The 25,676-nt window shown below is 43.3% G+C and overlaps 2 protein-coding genes across 2 annotated transcripts in view; both read right to left on the bottom strand.

The window, feature by feature from the left end:
* Positions 1–5,391, bottom strand: part of anks1b (ankyrin repeat and sterile alpha motif domain containing 1B) — a 195,557-nt gene extending 190,166 nt beyond the window's left edge. The window contains exon 1 of the mRNA XM_070928639.1: positions 5,261–5,391. Coding sequence (XP_070784740.1) covers positions 5,261–5,391 — 131 coding nt within the window. The remainder of the gene's footprint in view (positions 1–5,260) is intronic.
* A 3,878-nt stretch (positions 5,392–9,269) lies between these two features.
* The window catches only part of bltp3b (bridge-like lipid transfer protein family member 3B), a 30,032-nt gene continuing 13,625 nt past the window's right edge, over positions 9,270–25,676 (bottom strand). The window contains exons 7-23 of the mRNA XM_070928836.1: positions 25,379–25,546; positions 24,456–24,636; positions 24,055–24,138; positions 23,597–23,758; positions 23,418–23,433; positions 23,052–23,157; positions 22,823–22,964; positions 22,183–22,376; positions 21,347–22,093; positions 20,203–20,885; positions 18,298–18,446; positions 17,545–17,702; positions 17,276–17,426; positions 12,985–13,244; positions 12,436–12,553; positions 12,155–12,312; positions 9,270–11,091 (exon numbers count right to left, since the gene is read on the bottom strand). Coding sequence (XP_070784937.1) covers positions 10,963–11,091; positions 12,155–12,312; positions 12,436–12,553; positions 12,985–13,244; positions 17,276–17,426; positions 17,545–17,702; positions 18,298–18,446; positions 20,203–20,885; positions 21,347–22,093; positions 22,183–22,376; positions 22,823–22,964; positions 23,052–23,157; positions 23,418–23,433; positions 23,597–23,758; positions 24,055–24,138; positions 24,456–24,636; positions 25,379–25,546 — 3,606 coding nt within the window. The 3' untranslated portion in view covers positions 9,270–10,962. The remainder of the gene's footprint in view (positions 11,092–12,154; positions 12,313–12,435; positions 12,554–12,984; positions 13,245–17,275; positions 17,427–17,544; positions 17,703–18,297; positions 18,447–20,202; positions 20,886–21,346; positions 22,094–22,182; positions 22,377–22,822; positions 22,965–23,051; positions 23,158–23,417; positions 23,434–23,596; positions 23,759–24,054; positions 24,139–24,455; positions 24,637–25,378; positions 25,547–25,676) is intronic.

The following is a 25,676-nucleotide window of genomic DNA, read 5'->3' as shown; positions in this document are numbered from 1 at the left end:
GGGTTTTTTTTGTGGGTTTCTTTCTCGCTGTTCATCCTTATTGGACGACACTGACACCAGTCACACCATTACACACACACACAGAGCCCCATGCTGTGGGGGATACAACGATAAAGAGCCGCTGAAAGACTGCAACACGAGCAGGTGAAGACATCAGCAAATAAACGTTGGAGGAGGCCGCCTGTGAGGATGCCAATTAAAACAGAGAGTCCATACACAAGTGTGTGTTTGAGTGTGTGTCTCCTCTGGGAGTCACTTCACTCCACTTAAAGGTTGTTTGTTTGCAAAGGAGGAGGAAGGTAAACACACCTAGCCACACACACACACACAACCCAAAAAACAAGATGGGCTTTCCCCCTGAACATTATTGAGCGAGAGTGAGGAGGGATCAGCCACCATCTGCTGTACGATGAGTCATTCTGTTTGAGTGTATCAGCTTTCAATCAGCATCACTCCATCACAGTCAGTATGTTGTCACACGCAGCACATGCGTCCATCCTCTGTACAGACAGTACACACTGCGATCACAGGCTGTCATCATAAATGTATCCTCACTGTTAATATTGGTCTGTATGTAAAGCTGCTGACAGGAAAAATCCACATTCAGATACTTTTACGCTGTTATCCTTTCACCACTAGCGATATGCTGAACTTTACCACACTGCGAGTACCATGAAAAGTTGCATGAATATCAACATGTATTGCATGTATCGATAGATTACACTCTTTTCTTTCATTTTGGTCATTTTCAAAAAGAAGAAGAAGAGAGTATCCAACTGAAGCCTCATAAATATAGTGTCTCCCTACATTGTGTACATATGTGCAATTTCAATGTGCGCATTAAAGACCTGATTGGTAAAGAATAAAAAAACTAAATGCCGACCCAATAGCTGATAAAAAACACAACACAGTACGCGTAGATCAGAGGATTTGTCAAAATTAGGGACGCTGTGATCTGATCCACCACATTGGTATCAATGCCAGTTCAGACCTGATTAAGCGGATCGTGTATCAGCCAGATGTGACCAATGCATATCAAATACAGTTTCTTCCTCAATGTCATTACAAAATTTAGTGTTTCTGCTGTAAGTGACATTCATTCAATCATAGCGAGTTGTGGTAAACAGAAAAGAGAGCACTGGTATTGGATGAGCACTCTGTATCAGAAGATAAGGTATTCTTATCTTATTAACATGCTCCGGCATATAAAATCGGAACAATAACATTAAAAAAAATGCAATGAAATGTCATAATGCACCAGAGTTACTAGTGCTTAATTAACTATGTAATCTGGTCAAGTCTTACTGAGTGTATTTACATAACAGTCGCTGATGGTGAAATATACTTATTCCCATTTTATTTTGTAGATTTCACTTTTGCATAACAGTTGAATAATTAATTACTCAAAACACAGCTTGTGTTTGAGTTGTGATGTATTCTGCTCTATTAAGTCTATTACTGTTCGTGAGCCTTTAAGCTCCTAAATTCAGAGGGACTGATGCAAACATCTGTCATTTATAGTTTATGTTATATGTATGTTACAGGAAAGTTATGGCTACTGGACATATCCCAAAAAGAAGAAGCAGACATCCAACTAATGGCTGGATGTGTGGGTAACTATGTCAAAGCATTTCAGGGAAGTGGTTGAGACTGTTTTCCCTTTCCAGCACAGAGAAACACACAGTCACCATGTACAGTGCCGGTCATCTACAAGAGAATATTACCCATTAAACAGCAATGAGATCATCCAGTATTGATTTTCCACTGTGCACGTGCGTGTTCATGTGCAACGCTCCACACCACAAAACTGCAGCGTTACAGCCAGAGGATCGTCTTCTCTACATCCTGTGCTTATGCATGTGTGTGTGTGTGTGTATACAGTATGTGTGTGTGTGTGTGTGTGTGTGTGTGTGTGTGTGTGTGTGTGTGTGTGTGTGGAAGCGGTTTAGTGCGATTCTTTCAGCAAAAAGAGAAACCTCATGACTTAGGAATGCTATGAATGGCTCAGAGGCCTTAAGATGGGAAACTATGCATTGATTCCCGGAGATCATTCCCATAACGTTAGCCTGCACAGACTCCTCCGCTATGACCTATCTGTTGACTCACTCATCTGCTAAAGTACAAATATCTCTCTATTAGGACACAACTGGTCACTCGCAGACACACATGAACACACACAAACAGATGTACAGACGGTGTTTCATAGTTCCTCCTCATGGGCCAGCGTCTTGAACCAATAAAAGCCAAGTGTGTGTAACACAGTAGACTCACGGACATCACGCCAAAACCTACAGAAGTTTTTCCACCCATAATGCATCTATATGACCTCAACTTCACCCTCCATGTCAATTTGGTTTCAGAGTTTTGTTCTGTTCTGTTCCTAAAAAAACTGTACTCTGTTTCTTGAACTACAGTATATCGATCTAAAAGCTATGTTTCTTCCAACATTGTCCCTTTGTTGTCACTCTTTAATCTCCTCAATGAGAATCAAATTAATTCAGTGTTCTGTAAATAATCACTGTCCTTCAATAAATTCAGTTAAATCCTAATTTGCAAAGCAAACACACTACACAATAATGTTTACAGTTTTGGGATGTGGGAGATGAGCTACATACTGTAACAAGTTGGGGATATATTTTCAGTTAAGTCCCTTTTATCAACACTAATTCATGGCGTGAAGGACAAACAAACATCATCAGACAAATGCTTCATCAGTGAAGGTCCAGACTACATACTAATTCTAATCAAGTTTGGAGTGTTTAGTATGCTCACACGGGAAAACTGACAAAATAAAGTACTAAAAACAGTCCGTATACATGTAAAAAAAAGCTTGATTTTTGACTTTGCTCTTGATGTAGGCCACGTGGTAACAACTGAACCATCTCCATGACAACTGACGTAACAAGTCCAGCCCCTAATGAAGGCCATGAGCAAAATTTCCAGTAAGTGGACCTATAAGATAATAAAGATAATGAAAATAAATTGTATTAAACAAGACTAAGAGTCTACATCCACACTAAGGAACAAAATAAAATCTAATCTGTTTTGGTGAATTTAAGATTTACTGGATAAATGAAAAGTTTGACCTGGTGGTGGCGTCAGAGGAAAAGTCAGGGGGTCACCAAAGTCAGTAGGATTCATGAACATCTGTTCAAAATTTCGTCGCAATCCAGCCAATAGTTGTTGAGATATTTCAGTCTGGACCAAAGCTGCTTGCATTGGCTAATAAAGAGCAGCGATAGCATGACAAGTATACAATTAGCATGTAGTATGGAATTGGGACACAGCTTCTATGAGGCACGCCTACTTCTCTTTTTGTAACAGATTATGTGGGAACCATCAACAAAACACCAGCAAGCAGCTTCAATGATTAGTTCCCACTTAACCAATTTATTATCTCAGAGAGGAAATTATGTGCAGAAAAAGGACAACAGAAACACAGGGACATCACTTCACAACAGTATGTCAAACACAACATAAACCACAGGTGTCATGAGCAGCAGTGAACCACAGAAACAATGACCACTTGTTGCACCAGCTGAACATTTTACTCTTCCTGTTTTAGATGTGTTACTCATAGAGGAAAACAAAAGCTGCAGAGGTGATCGTCAGCTGCTGTACTGTCAGAAAACTTTTTTTCTGTGCAGAACTGCTCAAAACTCTCATTTGGAGGGTGAAGCTTCGGATCATAAACTGCATTTTAATACATCCTCTCCGGGGGACAACTTCCAATGAATTAAACAGTGTTTAAATTGAGCTGTCTTTATTCTACATGAGTTCCCTTCTTGCCCTTTAAGGCCCCGCAGGACTCCCCAGACCCCCAGATTATGAACCCCTGGCTTAGTGTGCGAGTGGTTGGCATCCTCCCTGCCAGCGTTCGACCTCAGCCGGGTCGTGAGACGCTCTGCCCGAAGGCCCGAGGCGGTGCTCCTCCCGAACGCCCCCAACCTTTGATCTCCTAATCACCTGGCTCAGCCTGGGCCTCAGCAGAGAGAGGGTGAGGCTGCAGGGGCGGGAGGAGGGGACAATAATAACCTCAGCAGTTGTTCTCGCGGCCAGATTGAAGCCTTTGTGGTTTGAGTTCGGAAAGAAAAGGAGGCTTCGAGTTGGTTGTTAAACTCAGAGTTGTAATCTGTAACAAATTCCTGAGAAGATTCGAGGTTCAAGGTGAAAGTAATCGAACATTTTGCCACCTGTTAACCTGATGACATAAACAAACAACGTCACATCCCTGCTCTTAGAAAGAAACTGGAGGCGATAATACAAGTGATTAAAACAATCAAAAAAGAGCCAATTTGGGCCAAATCCACATTACCTTTTCAGGAAATCCATGTTTGTTTATTGTTTGTCTTCTGGCAAAGAAGCACATGAATGCAGAGCTGTTTTACAGCCAACTTGGACATCTTGCATTTCAGGCCTTCCCAGCATCGTGTGAACAGACACAGTGCTATACAAACACCACAGCAATGTCCCTATAGGGCCAATTTAGTAATGCTACTACAGACAAGAATACCATAAATGCCTGTACAGTGATTAGTACATAAAGACAGGAAGATATGGTGGTTTTTGTACATTTTCCTTGCACACAAAGGGCCACACAAAAATAAGCATAAAGACACTCAGAGGCAAACTAGAGCCGTTACAAATGCATCCATCATCCGAACATCACACTCTTTCATCTTCATGCTCAAGAAATCAACATTTTGACGGCTGTCAGAGTCGTGGAGCTGAAGGTACTGTCTGTTCTTTTTGTGCTCGGCGAGCAGTGGCTCCAACAACACTCAAACCAGCACTGTGGCACCCAGAAAGGACAGGGGACGACTAACCTTTAGATTGTCACAAGCTGATCACAGATACAGTATGTGCTTTTATGCATATTTATATTTGCACATTGCTTCACACAACTCTCTTGACTTTGCATAACAGACTTCCTTTCCTTTCTTTTCCTCTCCTGTGTCATGCAGCCTGCACTGAAAACACCTAACTTTATAGTGTTTTATCTCAGGGAAAGCATATGGAAAAATGATGCTGCTGATACAGTACTGAATAAATATTGTACACTCTATCCTGCAGCTGGGAGGAGTGAAGCTGTGACTGGAGTAATGGTTCCTTCGCTCATTTCTAGTGCATTGACCTATGATGAAGCTAAATTATGCCTAATTTTGCAGCATGGGAACCCCCCAGGAATCCCCCTCCAGCACCCCCGGGGCTCCTCGGACACTGTAGCGGTCGTGGGCAGGAGATGAGTGCGGCTTCTTACCTCAGCAGGCTGGGCAGAGGGATGGAGCCAGAGCCTGACCCCAGTATCCCCTTCTTCCCACTCAACAATTTCTCCACCACGGCGACATTCCCGGTCCGGGCGGCTTCCAGCAGCTCCTGCTCCTTCCCCATCCCGGACACAAGTTTACAACGACGGGGTGATGACAATCCAACAAATCTCCCATAAATCCTCCTCCCCTGCGACCCCTTCCTTCACTGCCTGGAGTGGGAAAGCATCTGAAAGGATTCCTCTCACTGCATGCTGCACGGTGATCTGTTATTGATGCTGCAGAGCAGGTTTGACGTGCACTGCTCCCCCGGTGCTTTATAACCTCAGTCCATTCACACGCACGGCTCCGTAATCTCCTCCTCTGTGAGTCCGCTGGCGTGCACGGCTCCCCGGTGTAACCTCAGTGCAAAACGGGGGAACCTGGGGCTCCAAAGCGAATCCCTCAGTGTGAAGTAAAGAGTAACCCTGGTGGAAAAAGAACAAACAAACTCCTTCTCAGTCCGAACTGAGGTTCCTGTCTGGTCTGAAGCTCCAGCTGATAACCAGGGGGAGGTGAAACCCTGTCCGCCTCCGCAAGAAGCTCCTCGGTCCCGCTGTACTCGCCACCCTTTTACCGCGAGCCTACCGCACTGGCCGGTGCCTATCGGTATTGCCTGAAAGAGACAGAGGTGTCAAGTTAGCCGGGAAAAAACTGTACACTTCCTGTTACAGCTTTCAAAATAAAACCTTCACTCGCCGATGTGTTGCAACTTGTTGAAAGTGAAAAATATGCAGTTATAGGCTGCTTATGTGTCTATTTATATTGCTTTTTGTTTATTTTATATCTTGTCTTGACGTCGTTTTATTGCCTATGCGAGTTCCCTTGTTTCCCATTAACATTTGCTAACTACCATTAACTGTCTTACCATATACGCCAGTTAGCTAGCTGCCTACAAAGAAAGCAAAACAAAAAGGTAAATTTAGGTGACTTGTAATTTAAAATTAACACAAATAATGCTATTATTTGGCCAAAATTGTCTTTCAGATAGCTACATATTTCTTAGTCTTTTACTCTTGGATGGTCTGCATTTTCTGAAGTAGCACGCTAAGTTAGCTAGCGAGCTAAGTTAGCTAGCGAGCTTAGCTAGATAGATAGATAGATAGATAGATAGATAGATAAGTTAATAACTTACCATCCCTAGACCAAGACAATCACCAACCAAGAAAATGCGGTGAATCACAATATTATTTGTTTTTACATTGTCCTCCTTGTTAGAAGGGGAAAAGATAAGATACAAGACAAAAAAATATAGAAAATGTTGTGAATTTGTCAAACCCTGCGTCAGTATCATGGGCAGAATAACCTGCTATGGGGCCCTTCGACAAAAAAAAATGCTGTGTGGAAGTGCTGTGCCCCAATTGACCTCTCTTTTAGTCCGTGGAGTTTTTTCTGTGCTGGAAGACCACCTGGCTCCAGATGTGCTGTGTGTTCATTTGATTAAACACAGATTGATTTAGGAATATGCAGTACATATTACATACATACACAAGCACAAAAAACAGATTTTGACACAAGGACCCCTTCAAGATCAGGTCAGGGCCCACTTGAAAGATTTTATAATGTTGTAAAATTGTGCTTTAGTGGTTCATATTACCAAAAATATATATATATCAAAGCAGAGCAGCAGTGAACACAGATTTGTGTGCATTGCCTGATTAAAACTTCTGGTCCCATTAACCAATAAACATTTATTAAATACATTTCTCGAGATAAAGGCAACAGACTAATATAATGCTATTATATGGGAAAAGCAAATACATTTTTGAGACATTCGTCATCACACTATCTAAGAAACAGCCTTGATTCTGGATGCTCGTGTGTAAATCTAAACTTTTACTTTGAAAGCACAGCAGCCCTCTTCCCGCTGTGATTGTGTCTGACTCGACGTACAGTCTCACTGTACAGTCTGGGCGTGGATGACGATGCTACGGCACCAACAGGAGGTGATGCCTTTGTTAGTTCCTTTAAAAAAAGTCACACTCAACCCCATCAGCTGTGCCAATTGTTGTTGCCACTTTCAGACCATTAACTTATTCTATCACACACGCACATGCGCAGTCCCCACTCCACGCTGGAGGTGTATTCCCTTCACAATTGGCCCTGCTGCAGCTGAATGGATTTGGAAACAGGTGAGATCCCAAAATAGCCTCCCTGTCATGTCAGATGTATGAATGGGGAATGAAGGCAGAAGATGGATTTTAATGTGCTCAGATGTGTCCACTGACAGCCTGGGAAACAGACCCCCCCACCCACTCTCTCTCCACTCTGCAGCCGGTGCATGCTGGGACCTGTCCTGGCTTCACAATGCTGCTTAATTGGAATTTGGAGAGACGTGCTGCCTTCAAGTGCTCCTCCTGCAGCTGTCCGTCCTCTGAACACGCAGAAACGAGCTGTTACTGATTCAAGTCATTTTAAGGCTGCAGGGGACGATTATGTTCTTTACTGATTCATCTGCTGATCGTTTCCTTGAATTGATTAATCGTTTAGTCCATACAATTCCAGAAAGTAGTAAAAAAAAATGCCTTCTGTTTTCCAGAGCCTGACATATTTAAATGTCTTGCTTTGTCTGACCGACAGCTGCAAATATTCACACTTCAGAAGCTGAAACCAGAGAGTTTTTTGGCATTTTTGCTTGAAAAATAAATTAAACGATTTATCAAATTAATTTTCTATTGATTACCCAAAACATTAATCAACTTACTGTTTCAGCAGAAGTTACTTTAACAACATATGAACCACAGGATCATAAAAGAAGACTTTTGATGAATCATGTAAATGACATAGTGCTGCAATTCATTATTTTCATTATCAATTCATATGTTGATCTTTTACAAGGAGTCGAATAATTACATAATTTATAAAATGTTTTCATTTTTACAGTACATATTTTCCATGTATATTTTATGGTAAATGTTTATTTTATATTTATGATTCTTTTCCTTTTTCTTTTCTCTTTCCTTGTATGTGAAAACCTACTTGGCGATAAACCTGATTCTGATGACCAGTCAAAATGGCTGCTGTGAAAAAATAAAGGCCTACAGCAGGACTAAATGGAATTCAGCCCTCATTAATTTCATTGCAGGATTACTGTATTTGCAGCGAGGCTCTGGTAGAGAAAGAAAACAGAAACCAGAGAATGAAACAGATTCTGCACAACCTGCTGCCGTACTGTCCCACACACACACACACACACACAGTATATAAATGAACGTGTACATGCTTTGCTTACATAAACAGACCTGCACTGTGACATAGCCATCATCACAGAAACATTAAGCTACAGTATGTAAACAGGCTTTTATGTCAACAGCAGCAGAGCAGAACTTTTCTCTCTCCCTCACACACACACACACTTAATGCCCTTCTATGACTCACTGCACTACTCCAGCAGTGAAATGTCATGACCATTTATGTGCACAAAAGTCCAAAACTCTCCTGCAGTGGTTCAGTGCGGCTCATTTGAGTCCTCGGAGAGGCTGCATTTATATTTACAGTTTCTTGTCTCTACTTATTGCAGAACAAACTTCAACACTGTTTCTAATTAATTTAGAAATGCTGCTAAATGAACTCGGATGAAAGAACAAGTTTAAAAAAGCAGTGTGAATCGGAGCAAGCACTCTTGATTAATTGTTTTGTCTATTTCATGGCAGGAAATAGTGAAAAATTAGTTTTAATTTCCCAAAACCCGAAGAAATGTATTTCAAATGTCTTGTTTTATTCACCCAACAGTCCAAAACCCAAATGTATTCAGTTTACAATGATAGAAAAGTGAGAAAAGCAGCAGATCTTCACATTTGAGAAGCTACAACTGGAGAATTGATGGAGTTTTTGCTGTAAGACAATTAAGAAAAGGATTTATCGATTATCAAATTAGTTGTGGCTACATTTTCTGTCAATCAACTAAACGCTTAATGGACTAATTGTTGCAAACAAATTAATAAATCATACAAACGGGAAACCTTTTAAATTGGATACCCTTTTATTTTCATCAGTATTTCAGCAGCTTTGACGGACAAAATACAACTTATTACTTTCTGTGTTTTCCTTCCTCCACAGGGTTTCAGAGGGTGTTTCCCAGAGAGGGGAGGAGGAGGAGGAGGGCTGTGATGAAAAACAGATGAAAAGGAAAATCTTCCTCTCCAACGAACAAAACTCATCACATACAATGGTGTTAAAATCCTAATCCCTCGGACATTTCAAGTCTTGACACCAGGTTTGTGCAGAGAACTAGTTTCACTTCTTTTACAGAAACCAGAACAACTCTTTTTTCTTCTTTCTTTTTTTTTTTTTAAACATAGAAACTGAAATTAACTGGGCCGAGCTGAAGTTCACGTTATGACAGTTGCATATGTATATTGATGGATGCACTGAATCCACTGTTAAGTGTGAGAGAACTGTCCTTTTAGTCTTTTGTGCTGTGCCAAAGCATGTAGAAAAGTCAGTCAGTTTTAGTCATTTTTAACATCTACTCAGGGATTTGCCCCTGAAGTCGTCACACAGGCATGAAGCATGGAACAGCAGCAGATATGGGGCGACGCTTGTTCATGACAAAATTACACATGGCAGATTAGAAATTCACATAAAGACACACACATATATGTAGTCAGGCAGCTCCAATGTGCCTGTATTTTCCTACTCACACAAGAGTCACTTTTCTAAATTCCTCTCTCCACTAGTCGGCTTAACTCTTGCTCCCTCACAGTTCAGATTGATGTATCTACAGTGCCTCAGTTTTAAAAGTGCTGCACATGTTAAGTAGCTATTTACACATAGAAAAATAGGAGGGGGGGGGGGGGGGGGTACAGACATTACTGTGGGGCATTTTGCTGACAAAGCCGTGGAACTGACAGATATAAATGTATCCTCTACTTGTAATGAAATGCTTGTTCTGGCTGAGACAAACACACACACACATTCAACTGAAACACTGCATAACCATTCAAAGTTCAGAAGAAAATAGTTATGTGTTCACATTCTTATACAATGTACACTGTACACACTCTGAGGACGAGTTACAGAGTGATTTGTCTCGTCCCCTCCAAATATGAAAGCACTAAATTACAAGTTTAATTTCAGTGCAGTGCAAAATAAGTCTTTTTTTTTTTTTTTTTAGACATTCCTCTGAAGATACGACATTCAGTTTTCCTTCATACCTACAGGATTGAATGAGGCTCGTCTAAGATTAGCTGTGATTTTTTTCCCCTCTGTTTTAACTTGCACAACAGGAATAGTGTGGGAAGGGTTTTCTGTAGGCACAACCATGGATATAGATCCTCTTTCTTTCACACACACACACACACACACACACAAAGACACACTTCCCTCAAAATGCATCGATCCTCCACAGTCCAAAGTGGAGAACATACAACAGACGACAAGCGTGTAAAAACGTGTACTTTTGAGTCTTCACAGACTCTGCATTGCTTTATGAAGGAATTATTTTGAAGTCGAGAGTCACACAGTGGCTCACTCAACAAATAAGCGCCTAGAGGGAGCAGTTTGTCAAGAAATCCTCCTTTCTTCTTTACTAGTTGATGTTGCCTTTATTTACTTTGCTGACTCCGGCCCATCAGCATCAGTCCTTGTGAATGCAGACCGGCGGGGGCTGAGTGACTGGCTGGCTGGCTGGCTGGATGTGAAAATAGAGGCGGGTCTAGCTGGTGTTGACTTTGAGGTTCTTCATGCGGTGAAGCAGCGAGTCCTTCTCCATCTGAGCCTCAGCCAGCGCCATCTTGGCCCGGGACAGCTCCACTTTCAAACATTCGTTTTCATCCACCAGCATCTGCAAACAAGCAATGAACGTCGGGCGTCAGAGCGTGTTCTGGTGGCATAAACGTCGAAAATAAAACAATGTTTGATGTTCATCAGCGGACGGAGTCTGCCCAGCTGTCATGCAGATTGGCAAACTCCATCCACAGATGAAGGCCATGAGATGTGGTGAAAGCTCCGAAGCATTTCCAGTTAGTGGACCTTTTTTGTCAAACTGCAATTCTCAAGATCAATAATAAACCTTCAGTTTCCAGAACAGCATGAGTCAAATAATAAAGCACAGCTAGTTTTTGTTTAAACAAGTAGAACGACCTGTAGTTCACCTGTATCTGTGAGTTTTTGTGGTCTTGTGAGTGACAACGTCAGGGTGATTAGTTGGGCATAAAAACAGCCCGAGAACGTGTTGGCATCTCGTCTCCTACTGACAGTCAACATCAGGTTCTTTTAACCTTATCTAATATGAGCCAGTCAGACGACAGACACCAGAGAGGTCAGAGACAGGAGAGAGGAGGAAGGACACACCAACATTAGAAAGTCTTTTGTAGAGACAGTGATGGAGAATAATAACGCTTTGGTTGGTTGTTTATATGTTTATCTAAATGAAATAAAACTTCCCGTAGAATCCACGAGATGTAACAACAAACCACTTCGCCAGCACTACCTGTGTCGTGACAGATCGGAAAACGCTCAAACAACCTGTTTTGTTGTTTAGATCGGATGGCTTTTTGGTCTTAAACAGCGTTATGTAACTGTTCACTCTCCGTCTGATAATTTAATACTTGTATTCTGCATAAAATTGATGAATATCACTCCCACTGTAAATGAAATGGAAGCCAAGCAGGGAACTGGAATAGCTTGAAAACCAAAAATTTGGCACTAGATTCAGAACGATCAGTCAGAAAAAAAAAAATCTCTTGTTCAGCAGTTTGTAGGAGGAAAACACAAGAAGAACAGAGAGAAAAATATGTGGCTAGATTCACTGAAATCTCCACCTTCAAGAGTGCCTGCAGGTGTTTTGTACCTGTATGTTTCTACTCCCATATACCCCCACAGTTTGCTTTCATTGTTCGAGTCACCTTTTCTCTTGAAGATGGAGGGGGGCTGGTGGGCGGGGCTTGGGTCTGCGTAGCCTTTGGTACACAGCAGACTCTGCCCACAACCTCAGGGACCGGACTCAGAGCGCCGCCAATCAACGCGCCCTCTTTCCTGGGCTTGGTCTCCGCTGCCGTGTCCACTGTGAGGAGAGACAACAGAAGGGAATTGAGCGTGGACTTTAAAGCGTTTAATAGGACGTGTTATGTAACTGCAGTGAATCAGCGCTGACGTGGAGGTGGGAATATCTGGCAGATGAAAATGCGTGTGCGTTTGTCACCTCCTATAGAGAAGGAGCCGTCGTCCCTTCTGATTATGATGAGACTGTCCACATGCAGGGTGATCGGCGAGGACTCGGAGGGATTGTCACGGGGGCCGTCGTCCTGCAGCAGAGAAAGCACATGTTGAGTGTGGTAGTATACATTTTGGTGGTGGGGGGTGCAGGGAGAGAAATTATCCACATCCAGTTTCCACATCAGTTCCACAGCAAATCTACTCACCCGTGAAGGAACCCAAGAGAGAAGGTAGAAAGGACTTTCTATGTCATTAAACATTCAGTTCAAATCCAAATTCCAATTAGGCCATGGTTCAAAATATTTAACTTGGTTATAGGAGCAGCTGCACTGTATGGCAGTGAGTTATGGGGTCCATTACTGCAACACGACTGGAAAAAATAGGACAGATATCCTGCTGAAATCTAGCAGGTAAACAGTAATTCTGCAACAATAACCTCGGGGTAAAACAAAAACTTTTAAACTCTGAATAGCTGGAGCTGAAATGATCATATATATATTATAACATCTGGGATTCTTACCTTTAAGTTGACATGTGTGTCTCTGACGCTGATCTCCATGGGCAGCACCTGCGGCGCAGAGTCGTCCTCCAGGAAGTGGGCCAGGTTACGCAGCGTGGACATCAAGAAGCTGGCTTGGTATCCGTGGAGACGCAGCTGCAGGAAGCCGTTGCGCTCGGCCAGCGGGGAGTGAGCGGCGGCACAGGGCCCGCTCTCGAGGCGAGCCCGCACCTCTGGACTGTGGAGGCCCCTGAAGGACGCGGAGCTGATCTCACCACCAGCTGTGAGGGAGGAGACGAAAGGCTGCTGTTAGCATTAGCTTTAGCTTCAGTGTCGTGTCTGTGGAGTAGCATGTAGAGATGATTCAGCTGAAATACATTTAGACCTGACGTTAAAATACACCCAATAGGATTTCTCTATCCTTTAACAATAATTATAGCTTACATACTCTGAATCTGACAGTCCACATCCATCCTGTTTGATATTTAATGTGCTATTCGACTGAAACTGTGTGTTAAAGACAGTGAAATAAAATACATTTTCCAGGTTCTAATCAATTCTTTAAACTCCTAAATATCCATATCAGTATTGGCCTCAAACATCCAGCATCGGTTATATATGTATAAAAATAAATAAATAAATAAAAATAAAAAGTTTTTGAGTATGTTGGTATTTTAATCCCTCTCTTTTCCATTTCATTCTCTTTTCTCAACATTGAAATATTTTTGACGATGAAATTTGGTCCGATTAGTGTTAGTTGGAAAAAAGAGCCTCCTCCTGATCCAACACGCTGGACCTCATGATCTCACAGTAAAGCGGGTGTGGGTGGAGGCCAACAGTCCTCTACAGCTCCATATTGCATCATATTTGTTAAGCCACACCCACTTTGAGCATTCCAATCAAATTTGAAGGATTTCATATTTTCTCCCGCATCTGTAACCCGCCACAGTTTTTCATTTCACTTGGAAATACGCCACGTTATGGAAGTTACAGCCATTTCACTGTGGCTTTACAGTGAACTTCCAGATGCAATACTTCTTAAAATGTGTCAAAATACATTTTAAAAAGAAAAAAAAAAGATCTATAGGTCATCATCAGGACATACAGACTGCATTTCCAGCTTGATGTTACGTAAGTCTGCTCATTCTAAGGGGTGCATGTTAAGGCCAGGTTTAAACAAGGGTGAAGTAAGGTGGGATGAAGGAAAAGACAGAGGAAGCAGAATATCAGAAAGAGGAGTGGGAAAGAAAGTTGAAGACAAAGAAAAAGGCAAAGTGAGCTGAAAAAAAAAGAGAAGGAATTAAGAAAAAGGTGGGCTGAAGGAGACTTCAGATTTTGTACAATCCCACGGGCTCTTTGCTGCAGTGATGTTTAATTATTTCCGAGGACTAGGGATTAGAGCGTTCGCTGGAAACTCCCACTTAAGTATTGAGGATTCAAAGTGAAGTTTTAACCATTGAATATTTCATTCCTTCCTTTTATGAATTAGACACTCTACAAAAATAAACCCTGACTGAGGTGCTGAAAACTGAAAGATTTGATGGTGTGCTTCAATATAAAGAGTTTCACCCTTGAATGACTCAAATTTGACTCTCAGTCCCACAAAATGTGATGATACGACTCCTGTTTATTGAAGAAAAGAGATAAAAGGAGGAGAAAAAGTGAGGGCAGAGAGACAGAAGACAAACAAACTGATGAAAGTCGAGGTTGTTAAACTTGTTAAACCCCCTTTCACACAAACTTTACACACAAATTCAGCTGGCAAGCACACAATTAGACAAGTTTAACAGGCGAGAGACACCACGAGTTGCAATAGAAACACTCAGCAAGGCATGAAAATGGCCACTTAAAGAAAAATTTTCATTCAATTTCATTTTCATTATGACAGCGACAAGTGCGTCACATCCTTTTAATATGCACTTTGAAGGAAAGTCAGGAGAGGGTTAATACCACAAAGCAATTTCAGGACCAGCAAAAACATTCACACACTCGCACAATGCTGTCAGCTTTTCTCAGATAAAATGACATATTCTCTCTCAATCCTGGGTGGCGAGGGCCGAGGCAAATGGAGAGAGAGAGAGAAGTAGGGATGGGAGTGGGTGAGGAGAGAGAAGAGGAGAGAGAGAGGCAGCCAGCAGCTAAGGACTGAGTGACTGTGATAAGACATGGAGGGAAGACAAAAGATGGCCTAGAGAGGGAGGGAGATGAAGGGAAGGAAAGGTGGAGAGGGGGGTTAAATGACAGAGGATTAGTAGGAAGATGGAGTAGGAGCTTGAGGGAAGAGTGAGGAGGAAAAGGTGGAGGAAGGAAAAAAGGGAGGAGGGGGGATTGCTCTTGTGAGATAGGGGCAGGAGGAGGAGGAGAGGTAGCGAGGGGTAAAGCTGCCGTTTCTCTCATTGCCTGAATCACTGGACTGAAACTGCAAAGTCTGCTGCAGTGGAGAGATGAGGAAGGTGGGGGAGAAGGAGGGGGGAGACACAGAGAGAGAGAGAGAGAGAGAGAGAGAGAGAGAGGGAGAGAGAGAGAGAGAGAGAGAGAGACAGAGAGAGAGAGAGAGAGAGAGAGAGAGAGACAGAGAGACAGAGACAGAGAGAGAGAGACAGAGAGAGAGAGACAGAGAGAGAGACAGAGAGACAGAGAGAGAGAGAGACAGAGAGAGAGAGAGACAGAGAGACAGAGAGACAGAGACAGAGAGAGAGAGACAGAGAGAGAGAGACAGAGAGAGAGAGAGACAGAGAGTGAGGGCAAATTAGGCGGAGCAGCGAATGAGAAGATCAGGGGTTAACACCAGTCTGCACAAATAGTGGCAGTTCATTTGAATCCGGCTGACAAACACACACACATTTAAGGCTGCAGGCCTAATGTTGCAAATAATGGGACCACTCACTCCATTACTGTCAAATTTAACCTCTCTTAAGTGCCACACACACACACACACACACAGGAGGAAAGAGATCTCAATGTCACATAAACACCCTCTGCTGCTGAAAAATGAGCCGTCAAACCCACACACACACTTCATGCGATCGCTTGCATTGCAACACACTGTATCTATGTGCATCTGCAGAGCATGCCGTCGAGCAAAAAAGTCCTGAGTCTGGAAATGAGAAGACAAACTGGAAGAAAACACACACACACACACACACACACACACACACACACACACACACACACACACACACACACACACACACACACACACACACACACTGGTGGAAAAGGACACGCTGAGGCAAGCATGCATGTTAAGTTACAGATGGTGAATTAACACACAGCAGTTACCTTGGCTGCTTTGAGCAGGTATTGGTACTGAACACACCATACCTGTGGGGAGTTATGGCAAGGTAAATAAAAGGAGGGGGTGGCTGTGTTAGTGTGTGTGTGTACAGATTGTGTGGTCTGTCATGGAGCATCCTGGTGGTTTAAACCCAACAACACAGCTTCAAGTCTGGTCTAAGACCTTTATCACATGTCTTTCCTCTCTCCGTCCGTGTGTTTCCTCTCACTCTCTAGTGTCAAATAAGGCAAAATACCATAAAAGATCATCTAAAAATAATCTACAAAAAGCAAAATAGTTGGTTACGTGGCTGGCTTTAGTCTAAATCCACACACACACACACACACACACACACACACACACACACACACACACACACACACACACACACACACACACACACACACAGTGCAGTCATTTCCCTGCTGTTCTTTCTTGTTTGGTAGCTGCCCTACTTGCGTGCTTAAATCTTGACAAATGCCCCTTCACTTTCATCTTCAGCATTAGTGTGAACCTAAGAAACAGGCTGCAGCCTACTTCAACAGAAGTCTATTTTGGTGGATTGGTTTTATGTAATCAACCAGCTCACAATTTAAAATATGAGCACTTTGGTCTTCACTCCAGTTTTTGCCAAAATACTGAGATATTATGATTCACTATTTCTTAATTTTGACAATATTCATTTGGCAGTTTGGTGTAAAGCAGGAATATCATACAAATACTAACAGTACATTCCTGTCAAATCAACTCGGAAACCTTGATCAATAGTGATGTTATTGTGGTGCTTCTTGTTGCTTGGAGGATGTTACTACTTGACTCGGCTTCCAGTCTCTGGCATCATCTTTACTTCTTTGGACAAGGTTTTTCTATTTTGCTTTATGGAAGGGGATAAACTTGTTGGACCTTTACTTTTACTTTTCTCATCCCATCATCTACCACCAAGAGAAACCTTGAAATATGAGTCCAAACTACAAATCAAAGAAAAAGCACCATATTTCACAGTATAATAACGCATGTATGCAGACTTCTTCTTACCCAGGCTGCGGTTGCTGAGGTACTGTCTGAGGCTGACGTTGCCCAGCTGGCTGGGTGTGACCTGGCCCACCTCCAGAGCTACAGCCGTGCTCTCGCCCACCGCCTCCATGCCTACACACACCGACTGCACCTTCAGCACCAGCACCGACACCTGGAGGAGAGGAACACACACAAAAAACAATCGGGAAAATTATAGTCAGCATCATAAACTGCTGTTTTTTCTGAAACTCTAACTTTTCTCTCGACTTCTAAAAGTTTTGGTGTCTTACTATATCTTTGGTGGGATCATCTGTGCTCTGGGAGGTAGCGCTGACAGTGTCGGGGGACACGCCCCCCTCTTGCTCCTGACCAATCACTGCCTCAGTGGCGCTTTCAGTGGCACTCTGTTCACTGATGGCATCCTTGAAGCCTGAGATGGACACGTCATCTGTTGCATAAATAAAAGATTTACAAATAAAAGACTTACACACAGACACATGTGACTTTTCTTGATTTATCTGGAGCGTGAGGAAGCTGCCTCGAACACTGTACATTACTGACATATAAGAACAATGCTGCCACCTTCTGGTTGATACAGTTGCCTCCAAGTACATGTGCTGTAATCATATTTAAAAAAAATCTTGATTCCTGTAGGGGAACATTCTTTATATTAATCCCAAGGAGGTCAGAGGTCACCATAAACTACAGAACAGTGACTCTGGCACTGGGGCTGAAAAATATACTTAAGTTTCCATTTGTGATTGAAACAGGCAGATTTAGTGGTTTCCCTCAAGAGAAAAGACTTTGTTCGTTATGTGATTTGGGTGAAATTGAAGAGAAAGTCCACAAAATTCTTTGTTTGCAACGTAATGTTACATGTAAAAAAATAATGTCCTTGTCTGACAAATGTTCCAACACTGCATCTGTATTTTTGGTGTCCCTGTGGGCTGGACACTTGTACTATGTGCATGAGACAATAAATAACACAACTAACTTGTTACGGTGCTTTTGTGTGTAAGAATGCATGAACATTTTTGCGCCACCTCTCTCCAACAGACTGTAATTGTCTCCGTCCTCCATCAAGTAGCTGTCTATGGAGATGTTGTCCAGCGACTGCAGGGACGGGCTCTTCTTCATGTTCTTGTAGGACACTGAGAAACTGGACTGGGAGCGGTCCCGCATCAAACGACCACTACAACACACACACACACACACACACTTAATAATTAATAATTTAATTATCTGTGTGGTTTGAAATCTGCTTGGGCAACACTGTCAGTGCATGCTATTGATTTATGACTGACTGACTGATTGACAGTGACATTGATTGATTGATTGATTGATTTAAAGAGACCAGAAAAGAGGAGAAAAAACAGGTCCAGTACTTTTATTGAGACATATCTGTATCTATTTGTTCTTAAGCCGACACTGGGCCGAGACCACTATGCTCTCAGAGAGCTTGACAGGGCTTACTCGACAAGTCATGAATTAAATATCGCTTCATTCCTTTGTGTGGTGCTGTTTAAGGTCATGTAAGAACCAAGTGTGCTATCCTCCCAAGAGCCAGAAACGATCTAAAGAAGAATCAAAACGAATAAAATCAAAGTGGCTCCCAAAAGACTGAGAACACAAGGCTGAAAAAAGAAAAAAGAAAAAAGAAACAAACGAGGAGCTTCGTTTTTTCCATCTCTACCATGAACCACGAGTCAACAGGTAGACACCAAACACAGGACTCATTTACCACACAAAGACAGGGACCGGGACCAGCGTGTCATGCACACATGCAAATGCATGCCCACAGGGGATTCACATACACACATTTGCACTTATTTGTATTCACCAAGGATCACAAGAACAAAGACACACTCACGCATACAGTATACACACACACACACACACTCTCATTAATACAGCTAGTCACAGATCCAGTGCCTTACATGTTGGACATGGAATAAAGGGAGGTGGATCTGCTGGAGTTTGAGGAGCTGAGGAGATCAGAAACCACAGACAAACTTCCTTTCCTTGGTAGAGAGAAAACACACACACACACACACACACATCTCACATGGGTCAAAGCAAAGGTCAAGAGGCAGAAATGGAAGTGAATGAGATGAGAAATGACAGGAACATGATGAGTTGACAGACAGTAGATGAGAACACAGAAAGACACGGCAGCTTGAGGCCAGCCGACATTCATAATGTCAGAGACACGTGAAGTCAGACGACTGAACATTCATAAAGACAAACGCTCTCATGTGGGAGTTCAACACACAGCGCTTGTGTTCAGGAACAGACAGAGTCAAAAAGAGAGAGAAAGACTGATTGATTAGATATAATATAATTGATATAACTGTGACTTATATATATGCTTACTTGAATGATCTTTTAAGGGCTGCAACTTATTGATCCATTTGTTGATTTGGTTTTAATAAAAGTATTTGTTTAGTCTGTAAAATGGCAGAAAAATGCCAGGTAGAGCTGAAACGGTCAATCAATTTTTAATAGTTTCATTTGTTTTAGCAAAAATACTAAATATTTGTCAGTTCCAGCTTCCTAAATAGAGGATTTGCTGCTTTATATCACTGTAAAGTGAATATTGTTGGGCTTGATTCTGTTTATCAGGCAAAACAAGATTCGAAGACATCCCCTTGAGCTCTTTAGACTCCTGATGGGCATTTTACAATATATTTTTTGACTTTTCAAAGACTAAACAATGAATCTATTTATTGTTTTAAAGATATTTTTTGCCTTTATTGTATAGTAACAGCTGAAGACAGACATGAAAAGTCTAAAATCCAAATAGCAGCAACATTGCAATAGTGAAGATGAATCCAGCAAATGTTTTGCATCAAAATTGTTGATTAAATTTCTGTCAAGTGACTCATTGATTTATTCCATCTATTTTGATACTGTCCCCAATGTAAATTTCCAGTCTTTTGTGTGATTACCTGGATATTGACTGAGGCATCTTGGCGGCAGCAGGCGTGTCTTTGTCGCTCCAGTCTTTGCTGCTGAGTGGGTCAGACAGGGGGTCACTCATCTGCAATTTAGAGTCTAGTCCAGCTGCCACTTCTTCACCCCCAGCCAACCCATCCACTACCGCCTCGCCCCCTTCATCTGAACTCCATCTCCCAGGGTTCTTAGCTGAAGTCCTCTCCTCCAGTGAGGCTTTGTGATTTGAGTCAGGACGTGTAGTTGAAGTGGAGGTGGGGACGAGAGGGGCGGGACCCTCCGAGCCTTCACCACATAACAGCTGGTCTACAGTGCTTGCCCCTTTGGCTGCCCCTCCTTCAGAACCAGACCCAGCTCCTTCACTCCCCTTCTCCATCCCCTCTCCTGCATCGCTCCCAGGCTCCAGAGTTCCTCGGCTCTCTGAGGGGGAGAGCTCAGAGCCCAGAGGGGATCTTGAGCCCTCAGGCTGGGTGACGGGCTTCAGGAGCAGGGACACCTCTGCGCTTTTCAGCAGGAGGCCCAGGCAGACGGTGAAGGGCTGGTGGTCTGCAGGACACTGAGAAGGATCCTTGCGGTCTTTCTTGGAGCCCATCTCCTCCAGATCCTGCTGTAGTGTCTGCTGCAGGGCTTTGATGCTGCGCTGAAGGTGCATCAGAAACACATACTGCCGGTGGCTCACCTGAACACACAGACCGAAGAGGTTATTAAACCGTATGGTGATGAATTACTGATGTAATGAGTTATTTGTGATTTATAAAGATTCCAAAGTTTTAGCCATGCTAGTGGGATGGCAATGACAGTCAGTCGGTTCAGACTGAAATATTTCAACTATTACATGGATTGCAAGGAACTTTTTTACAGACATTCATGGTCCACACAAGACGATGACTTTGATGATACTTAAATGACTTAAACGTTTATTAAAGTATCACATTTGTTCTCATTTCAGCACTAAAGGCAACGGTAAAATTGTCCTTCTTCATAAGATTTTTGCACCCTTGTGGTGTGATGAAACACTTCCACGTGTTTAATCAAAAATGTGACGAGCAATAACCAAAACATCCCACATGACAGACGAACATTGATCCATCATCAAATTCTATTGCCACGTATTGAAAAATATAAGAATGACAAACATACCTGAGCACTTAAATGCTTCTGCACGTGCACCAATACATTCACATCTGCATCTTTACTTGATGTTGACAGAGAAGAGGAGGAGGAAGGCAGACTGTCCAATGATAGGGGTTTATGGAGTCCGTTACTGGGCGGCAGTGTTGCATCGTTGCTGTGAGATGTTGTTGGTGCACCATCAGTACTGTAATACTCCTTCAGCAATCGTTTCCTCTGCAGACGTGCTACAGCCTCTCCAGAGGTGCTCCTGGACAGACCTGATCCAACAGCACATCTGAGCCTCTCCTGGTGCTGGACAATCTTCGCAGGCTGACATGCCCACACAGTGAGAGGGAAGGAGTCCACAAAGGGCTGCGGCCGGCCCTTGCCTCCACGGGTGCCTTCATAGTCCACCCAAAACTGGGCAAAGTGCAATGCCCAAAAGTCAGTGGCGGCCGGCATCTTGAGGGCGTCTGTGCTCATCGTCGGCACCACCAGGCCCCGGTAGATGTCGTGGAGCTTGGTGTCTTGTTCGTGAGCGTGGCGCTGGAAGACGGGATGGAGGAGGGGTAAGGAGGAGGAGCGAGGGAATGAGGAGAAAGAGGGAGAGAAAAAGGGTTCCTCTTCAAAGGCCTGTAGCAGGGCCTCAAGGTGGGAGCGGGTGCAGTTAGCCGGGTGTCGGGTATTCGTGGCCACCATTTCTGAGGTCTGCACTGAGATGGAGCGAGGCAGATCAGCAGGACAGGAGGTGTCCCGATCGGTGGGAATTACCAGCTAATGGAGAGTAGAAACAACAAAATAAACATCAGAGAATAAAGTCCTCACTTTAAAGCTGAACAAAGGTCACATGCAGTCCACCTTACCTTGAGCATTAGGCCGTCCACCTTGATGTCAACATGCTCGTCGGGTTTCTGCGAGTCGCTGAGCTTATAGATCTCCATGAACTGCTCCAGACTCTGCCTGAGGTCGAGGGTGAACAGGTTGATCCACACCAGGCTGCGAGGATCCAGGACCAGCTGCAGGGCGTTCAGCTGGACGTACAGGTTGGGACACGGGACTAGAAGAGTGGGAGGAAGGTGGAAGAGATATGGTGTTACACATTCTTTAGTCATAGAGACATTAGAGAAATCACAATAAGAGGAAAGACAAGAAAGAACAACTCTTCTTTCCACCTTCTTGTATACATTTTTTTGTCTTGACCATAAATTGATTAGCCAAAAAAGAAAAACTGAATTTGTGAGAAAAACAAAAAAACATGATTTAATTGGGTTATTCCTCATTCAGAACAGTGGGCGTAATTCAGAAAATCAATGTCCTCCCAGCCACACAGCAGCCAATGATTTCCCCACAGCTAAACAAATGGGCTGAATAGATCCAAAAGGGGAGTGCCAAAAACAGCTACTTCAGCAGCTCATGACCTACAAATAAAGATGAATGTTTCTACAATGAGATGCTAATTTCTTGAATTTACAGTTTTTGAGTGTTAAAACACAGAAGTCTTACTGGGGTAGTCTTTTCCATCAGGGAAGTAGTACTCTGTGAACTCCACATGAATGGCTGGCATCTCTGGGGGAAGGTACAAGGACTTCTTATTGCAGGAGATCATGGTCTTGGGGCTGGAGCGACGCTGGTCTGCTGTTGACACCTGCAGTAGAGAAAAAGAAATTATCACTCAAAGTTAAGAGTGAAGGTGTATCAGCGATTCCATATGTGCTGGTGTGTTTGTGGTGACCTGGTAGATGCTGAAGTCTGCCATCCTGAGAACAACAGAGCTGGACATGAGCTGGGTCTTGGGGCTTTGAGTGGGAGGAGGACTGAAGGAAGCGCTGGAAGAGGTGCTTATCTTACCTGGACAGAAAGAAAGGAAGGACAGAGGAAGAGGAGCAAAAATGAAAACAGAACGACAAAGAGGGAGACAAACAGAGCGACCACTCAGTTCTCCAATGAGAAACCTCTGTCCCAAAAGGTGTGTATCACCGCACCCAGCTGTGCGCACACACACCATAGTACCTGGCTCTAGGCACCAGCAGCACTGGGCCGGAGGCTGTGTGTGTGAGCTCCACTCTATGAGTCCTCCATCTGTCTCCCTAAGCCCTACTCCTCCTCCTCCTGCTCTCTCCTGACTTCCTAGAGGCCAATACACATCGTCCCTAAGGGACACTGGAGGACAGAAAACCCACAGGGATGATGTGCTGTGTGTGTGCACCAGGAGATACAACAAACATGAACATCCTGAACAAGTTGAATCATAACTAACAACATTTAATGTGTGTTTACCGTGTTGCGGGGAATTGTGCGCAGGGGCCGAGCCTTGCTTGTCTCGAACTGCAGTCTTTAACATCTCCACGTTGGACTTGAACTCATCGAGTAGACTCCGAGCCCAGCCCTCTCTGGTCTTGGTGGCCTCGCTGTAGTGCATCCAGTGCACACAACTATCACCTGGAGAGGTCGGAGAGTAGGAAAATTGGTTGTACGTCCATCGTTTGTTTGGTCAATCTTGTTGATTTTGTAGTGAACTGAACATCAAGGTTCTGGTTCTGTTCAGCATGTCTTTTAATTTCTATATACTTCTTTTTGTATAATTTCTTATTCATTCACTATTCTTATCATTATCATTTGATGCAATTGATTGAAAAACGCCTGGAAAGTCAAGGTTTCTATGTTTTGCTACAATGACTACAGTGTTTGTGCATTGCCTTGGTAAATCCAAATAAAAATGTAAAGGGGATTCATACCTGCTCTGTGGAAAGGGTAGTAGTCCAGAGTGATGGAGCTGAAGGAAAGCTGCATGGCTCCACCCGTTATCCTCTTATTGATCACTGCACAGACGGAAGAGAGACAAAAGAAATAGTTCAAGTTGAAGCTTTTTTTTGTGAAATGTTGGTGAAAAAAAGGTAAATAAATATGGATAAAAACAAGACAAAAAGACGACTGAGGCCAGAGCTTGATCAGGTGTTTGTGTTCGTGAAGAGTCAAAGACCATTTTATGCATCACATTGAAGAAAAACATCTGTGAACCAATGGGGTTAGAAGTTCTGCCCGACTCTCTGTGTACCTGACGGCATGTGTATATGTCGCTGTCATGTATATGCATGTGAATAAATGTGCAGTGCATGTAAATCTGTGTGTGCGCTACCTTTGTCCTTAGCGTGGATGTCATCACAGATGTGCAGGTCGAGGTGTGTGATCTGGAGGTGGTGGGACGTCTCACATACGTCGTAGGCGCTGAACAGCTTGGCCATGGTTGCACTCTGGTCAGCCGCTGTGGACGCCTGCTGGGTGCGCACCTGCTGGGCCGAGGGGGGCGCTGATGACTCCTGGTGAAATGAGGATGCACACACACAAAAAAGAAAGTGCAGATACTATAATTAGTGTTGAAGTTTTGGTTGCTGATATGTTGTTGTTGATGGTTGTGATCGTGGACTTTGTGTTTCTCAGACTGTTGCTGTATTCAGTGTTGTATTATTGTTGCTGTTGATGACTTAATGTTAAGTTTTGTTTTTGTGTCAATTTCTGTCTTAAAGAGACTTCACAGACTGTCAAAAAAGCTGTCAGGTTCATTTAACAGCTGAATGATGGAATACTCAAATCGTCCAGCAGATGGCGCGTCGCACCAAACTACAGACAACACATTGACTACTGTATGTCTCATGGGATGTGGATGGGTGTGAGTTTGTGTGGGCGATCAATGTATGCACATATGTGTTCAAGAAGGAAAAAATAGGACAGACTGAAAGACACTGACAGCAAGAAAGAGAGACAAAGATGGTGCAGGCAGATAGACGCCATATGGCATCAGGGGAGAGACACAGAAAGGGGCAGACATGATTTCCATGGACACAAGGACAAACTATCAGACCGTGACGTGGCTTATCCACAGAGGTTGGAATTAGGGCATGACAGGGAGAGAGAGGGGGAAATGTTGGAAATGTGGAAAGGGAGACAGAAAGAGGGAGAGAAGCCGACATTTATGCAGAGTGAAAAAGAAGTTATGTGAAATTTGTCGTCTATGTGTCGATGAAGTCGCTGTATTTTTGGATGTCACAGTCATGTGTGCACCTGGTCTTCTGTGGCCATGCTCTTCCTCTGCTGTGCAGACTTCTCCATGGCCTCGCTGAGAGACTTGGCATACTGCACCATGGCTTTGAGCTGGGAGTCGGTCAGCACCCAGAGCAGGTCGTCCAGGATCAGAATCAGCTTGGAGGCCACCACGTTACAGTCCTTAATCTGTGGCAGGAAGAGCCGTTGGTATAAACATGCATTATGCAGGTGGTGGTAGCCTGAGAGCTCCCATTAATGTAACATGACACTCGCAGGGAAATTCTTATTGTGTGAGGTTTATAACCGGTAGGGCTAA

This window comes from Enoplosus armatus, chromosome 22 (genome assembly GCF_043641665.1).
Source record: "Enoplosus armatus isolate fEnoArm2 chromosome 22, fEnoArm2.hap1, whole genome shotgun sequence".
NCBI lineage: Eukaryota > Metazoa > Chordata > Actinopteri > Centrarchiformes > Enoplosidae > Enoplosus > Enoplosus armatus.
This window is presented reverse-complemented; position numbering and strand designations above follow the sequence as displayed.